The 5,998-nt window shown below is 41.0% G+C and overlaps 1 protein-coding gene across 1 annotated transcript in view; it reads right to left on the bottom strand.

Moving 5' to 3' along the window:
• The window catches only part of TBX20 (T-box 20), a gene marked incomplete at its 5' end in the record, with an annotated part of 32,952 nt that overhangs the window by 13,558 nt on the left and 13,396 nt on the right, over positions 1-5,998 (bottom strand). Inside the window, one exon of the mRNA XM_009705502.1 lies at positions 3,063-3,139. Coding sequence (XP_009703804.1) covers positions 3,063-3,139 — 77 coding nt within the window. The remainder of the gene's footprint in view (positions 1-3,062; positions 3,140-5,998) is intronic.

The raw sequence follows: 5,998 nt of genomic DNA, 5'->3' as shown, positions 1-5,998 counted from the left end.
CTGCTGAAAATTTGATATATACCAAACTCACCAAAGGTTTTTTCCAACGGTTAAAAGCTTTGCATATATAGCTATGAGTACAAGGAAACTGTTGTGAGGTATTTAGACAGGAACAAAAGAAAATACAGGCACTTCAGTAGCTTTGCCATTGCCTACCTCCTCTACCATTTTGCAAATTTCACTACCTTTACGTATGTAATTTTAACTCAAACACACATAATGCAAACAGATTTAATCCTAAAGGCATTTGCAACTTGAATTTACTACATAAGCATCGTAAATCTAGAATGGGAAGCCTGAAATCGTTAAAGTCACATATTTATAAAATCATATTCAATTAGGTTAAAAAAGTGCAATTTCTGTCATCATGTCATAAAAAGATGTGTTTTTCTCTCAGATCTACTATAAAGAAAAGCTCCCTATATTGTTACAGATAGAGGCTGTTTTCAATCAGTTACAAGGAGCAATCCAATTACTGGATGGTTTAGTGCAGTAACTGACTCCAGACTAATTTAATTTCTTTAGGTCTCTAAAGATCAATTGATCTGATTTGTTTCCCTCCCCAAAGGCTGTTTAGGAAAAAGCAGGCTTAAATACCTGGAAATGAAATACAAAGCTCTGTATGCTTTCACACTACTTAGGTCATTTGGAAAAGCTGGAACTCACGATAAATGAGTGCTCTCTTGGCCCTGACATCGCAGGATGCCTTACTGGAGAGCATCAGCATCACCGCACCACACTGCGGATAATGCGCGTGCTGTACCCAGGCCTGCTTAGAAAGCAGCCTATAGAAGGTATGTTCACAGCTCCTAGATAACTATTCGATTTTCAAGAGCTGTGCAAATGTGTATTTGGCCTGCATAGTCTTTTCCCCGGCAAATATTTTCCTTAGACAGTGTTCTTATAACTATATTTCCAACTAGAGCGACCAAGAGTCATGCTGTACTATTCAATGTATCACCTACATCTTGTAATGCGTGTTGCCGCGGACATCAGGCAAGAAATTCTTCCTGTTGACATATCTCCCTTTGCTATTTCTTTTGCTTTATATTGGATTTCTTTAAGCAATTTTGCTGGCACTACGATGAAATCTATAGAGCCAGTGGGCACTTAGAGAATGACATTCTCATCTGCCTGAATATTTTAATGCTGGAACTGAATAAAACCCTTGGTATTTCTGGACCATAACAGATAACTTAGGAGAGTCTCAGTCTCTTACCAGCCCTCTTGTGTGTTACACTTTTACTATCATCTCATTACTTTATGTGTTGTACAGCAGGCTTTGTTTTTTTTTTTTAAATATGGTTGTTCCCTAATCAGGACTAAGCTTTCCAATTTAAGTCAAAATAAGATCTTAACCAAACTTGGACTCACAAATCCAGAGGTTTAATGTCATTTCAATCCTTTTCACATTCTGTTTCTTGTATTTATTGTAGGTTTTACATTTGGCTACCTTATCTTTCATGGCAACGTTCGTGCCTGGGCCAGGCTGCCTGTCTCAGGCTCTATTCTTACACTTATCAATAAACAAAAGGGCACTGCGGTTTATGCTCAGCATTTCTGACTCCCTGCCATGTGCTGTTATAATAAGATGTCCTCTGGAAAAATTCCCTTCGTATCCAGCACCACGATAGTCGGTTCATCTGCAAGGAGGTAACTAAGTTTTTCTCCCAGCTTATCTATTCAGACTCTCTCGGCCCTTGCAAAGCTGTGTCTGTAAAACAAGGAAACCGAAATGTGAAAATCAAAGCCTCTTCTCTTCCTACAGGTCCTTTCTTGACTATTTATTGCATACAAACCTGAGCTTTGGATGTTGTTTGCCTTGGTACTCTGACAATACAGCAGGCTATGCTATTTTAATTAAGTCTGCTTTGTGTTTTTTTTTCCCATTTTCAAGAAGGCTTTCACTTAGGAAGCAATTTTTAACGACTTTGCAAGTGCACACTGCAGTCTACAAACTTACTTTCCCCAAATTACTGTTCTTTTATCCAATTACTCAACGGCTCACTAACGATCCAGTCACTAGTAAGGTATAAAATATACCACTATTTCCCATCCATTGACCTGCTTAGATTGATGTACTTCTGCAATGCTGTAAAGACTTTCTCTAGCTATACGGATATGACTTCTTTGAGCAGTTTTGTCCCCTATATGCACCCATGAAAGATGGTTCACAGATACATCTGGATATCCCCACGTAGGAGCCTGGAAGATTTTGGCCTTTCCAAACTTTCTTTCACAATTGTGTGCTCTTAGGAAAATTTGGATGTGCTATATCCATCTCCATCGAGCTCTCTTGCAGCCTAAAGGACGCAGGCAGCTTCATTTGCTTCGTTTGCCAAACTATTTGACAAGATATCATAAAAATGTGACGCACTGGAGAGCTACCAAGAGACTGAAGTTTATTTCCTACTCAACTGGGGGTTAATGCCTCTGTCCCTATGGCAGCAGTTGCTTATAAGGAGCTGTACACACACAAAACTCAACAGTTTCCAGATAAAACTTTCCCCTGAAGCAGCCTGCAGTACACTTTTGGTGAAACAAAAATGGCATCTTTGTCATCAGATTGGGAGTTATGGGATTCGTCCTGATGGCAATAATCGCTGACTTCAGTGTCTGGGACTGCTGAAGTGTATTTTGGGAAGTTCCCCTCTCTCTTTTCCACTGTGTGGAGCAGCAGGGAGCTATAAAGATGTTTTTCACAGGACCACTGCCCTTGTTTCCCCACTAACCCAATTCACAGCCCTCAATAGGATTAAATAGCATGATAAGAAAAAAGGTTTTCATTCTGAAGTTGTAAAGCTGACCCTCTCCCCACTTCAAGAAACCCCCTCAGGAAGATGAATATATCAGCCCCAACTGGAACAGATGTCAAAACTCAAACCAGCTCTTCCTTCGTAAAGTTTATAAGTATTTTTAAAGGAGGTGGAGCAGGCTTACTATATGCAACAAGATAACGTTAAAATGCACAGCTTCTCAGGAGTTGAAAGGATGCTTTTCCTACAAACTCTCTCTTCTCTTTATCTTATCTGCATGGAAAGTAAACAGAAAGTCCCCATTACCTCTCGATATCAGTGAGTCTGGAAGAGTCCCGGAATCCTTTAGCAAAAGGGTTGCTGTCAATTTTCAGCTTGGTTATCTGGAAACACAGAAAAGAGCAACACAACATGACTATAGTGTTAAGGCATTGCAGCGTACAAAGTGTTAACCAATCCATCCTCCTGACTTCACTGCTAATTTTATCCATGCTCCTTGTGCGCGTGCATGCGTGCTACTCTTGAGATGCTGCAAAGTTGGGGAGGAAAACCAGGGTGCGTTGCACGTATGGCAATGGAAAGACCGAAGGGCACGGTGGGCTCGGCCATCATGTTTCCCAGAGCAGGAGGAACCCACCCACGTACAGCATTTGTGCTTCCAAATACTTTAAGAGCATGGATCAGGTTGTCTTTTCCACAAGCTACGCACAGCACCCTGCTAACAGTTGAGCCTCATTGATGGAGCTGCACATCAACTAACTCAAGCCCAAACTAGGAGCCATTGCCTGCAGACCTGAAGATGTTGTTTCAGTTCAGCCCCACACTTTTTTTTTTTTTTAAACTGGGATGCAAACATTCTCAGCCAGACCTACCAGCCCTCATACAGGGGCAGTTCAACTGTTTTTGCATGGAAAGAGGCTGAGAAAGGGAAGGAGGGAGGAAAAATGTGGGGAGAATTCAGATTTAAAGAGACAGAGCCTGTGTTAAAGGAGTAACCCCATTAAAACCATCACAATCCTGGAAAAAGCAGAGATCTTGCAACAAGAACTCTCCTCCCTTCTTCAAAGGCAGCTACAAACTTGCCCAGTGCCTCCTGTCAGCCTTTCCACTCTGCCAGAGTAACCCTCTGCCCCAAAACATCAGGGCTCCCCTTAACTTTGCAGTCAAACTTTTCAGGCATAGGTGGTGGCTTCCACTGCGGTTTTTTGAGAGCAGGGGAAAAATACACCGTTACCCTTGTGAAATTTTCTAGCTATCCAACCAAATGAGATTTGGTGAATAAAACCTGAGATGTATTCATAATATTCAGTTTTTCCAGCCATGCTTCTTCCAAGAATTAAAAATAAAACTGTAAGTGGGAGTTACAACTTGACAAGGGAAAACACAGGACTTGTCCTGCAGGGCAGCGAATGCCACCAACTCTAGCTGAAGCCCATGGAAATCAACAGCTGTCAGCATTTCATACTGAGCAGCTATGTCAGCCTGGTTTTCTTCAAAAAAAGCCTGTATTGAAGAGGCCACAACCTCATTTTTAATAGTTGGCCCTCGAGACTCAGAAAGAAAAGGGATCTTTTCCAAATCCTCAAACAATCAAACAAAGGTATTTTAAAATGGGGGGGCTTCTCCTCCAAAATGAAAAAAATAAGAGGACGACTGAACCCAACTTTTCATTCTGGGAAAGAGATCTTCCGGGAGGGAAACACAGACAAGGAGGGACCAGCTTACAAAGACAAAACCTGAGTATTTAGTTACTGCTCTGCAGTATATGAACGATGCACTGAGTGGCTGCCACCCATGTGGAGATCTCTGCCACCCTGGGAAACTCAACTGCACCCCTGGGCTGCTGCCTTCCCTCCCTGCCATTTTGAGTCCAATTTGGGAAGGTCCTCACTTTGAAGCATTACGTCGGAGATGCTGCAGCTCACGGGTTGTTCTTATGGTCTAGTCAAACAGTGTGGGACCTCAGTGCTGGTTGAGGGTTTGAGGTTGTCTCATCGTGCAGGTACAACTGGTGGAACCTACCCTTGCCACAGGACCTTGCAACAGCTCAGCGAGTTAGCTATACTCTCTTTCTACTCCCAAGATATCCATAAGCCCTTGGCTCATGGTGATGTTGCAGAGAGTGGTGGGTCAGTGCCTCACGTACAGTGAACATTTTTACGGCAACCTTCTGAAAACTGCCTTGAAAAAAGACAAATTCTAACTAGTTCCATTCACTTAGATCACCAACACATCGAGCCAACTGCACTGCAGAATAATAAGGACGTCTATTCATCTCTTGAGTGTATTTTCACCAATCAAACCTCGATTTTCCTAATATTAGTGATTTGGTATGACATCACAAGAGAAACTTTTTGTATCCATCCACCGAAGCCAGATGAGACTCACAATCATTTATGGCCATATTTTTCCTGAGAGACTGTCTCACAAACAATCAGAGAACATCTGCTAGAAAGCATTTTAAAATGAAATCTGACCTACAATTCAACTCTGTGGCAGTGGTTTGACTGTTTAAACAAATGCATGCCCTTTAAATCTTAAATGATGAGATAGTTTGTTGAAAGTGTAATGTATTTAGCTTTTATCTAATAACCTCCAGAAATGTAATCAATCCCTCCTTAAAACAGTTCTGAAAGAAATGGCAAAAATGAAAAAAGGCTCCATTTTCATTAGTCATAAATAAAATGACAGCATCAACCTCTAGGGGTTCCGGAGATGTTCCATTGAGAAATTTTCTAGGACTCAATGTATGTGTTTTGGGAAGGTTAGCTTAGAAATCTCTCTAGTGTAAATATCATTGGTAAACACAAATCCATCCTACAGAAATAAATTCCAGGTTTAGCTGGTTTTGTGCCTGTTACTGTTTTGCTGGTTTCTACGTGGGAAAAAAAAAATCTAACTGCCTGTCCAAACATTATATTCTTGAGATTGCCAGGTGCTGAATGCATTTTCTGCAGCATTCAGATACAAACCTGAGTTTAAAATCAATACATTCTGATATTAAATCCTTAAAGTGGTATGTAGGGTCTGTCTTAAGGACTGACTTAATACTTCTACTATTATCTTCAGGACCTCTTTGGCTCCCTATGCAGTAGTTTCATTTTATTCGTAACATTGAGAAATTAATTACTTTTGCCTCATATTAAGAAATACAGACTTCTTTAAATAATCCAACAGGTAGACTCTGTGATGCTGGCTGCCCACACATTTGGACAGTACTTATATTTTTCTTAATTTGGGGG

The sequence above is a fragment of the Cariama cristata genome, unplaced genomic scaffold, assembly GCF_000690535.1.
Source record: "Cariama cristata isolate BGI_N322 unplaced genomic scaffold, ASM69053v1 scaffold1668, whole genome shotgun sequence".
Classification (NCBI taxonomy): Eukaryota; Metazoa; Chordata; class Aves; order Cariamiformes; family Cariamidae; genus Cariama; species Cariama cristata.
The sequence above is the reverse complement of the archived record's forward strand: the minus strand, read 5'-3'. Positions and strand labels throughout refer to the sequence as shown.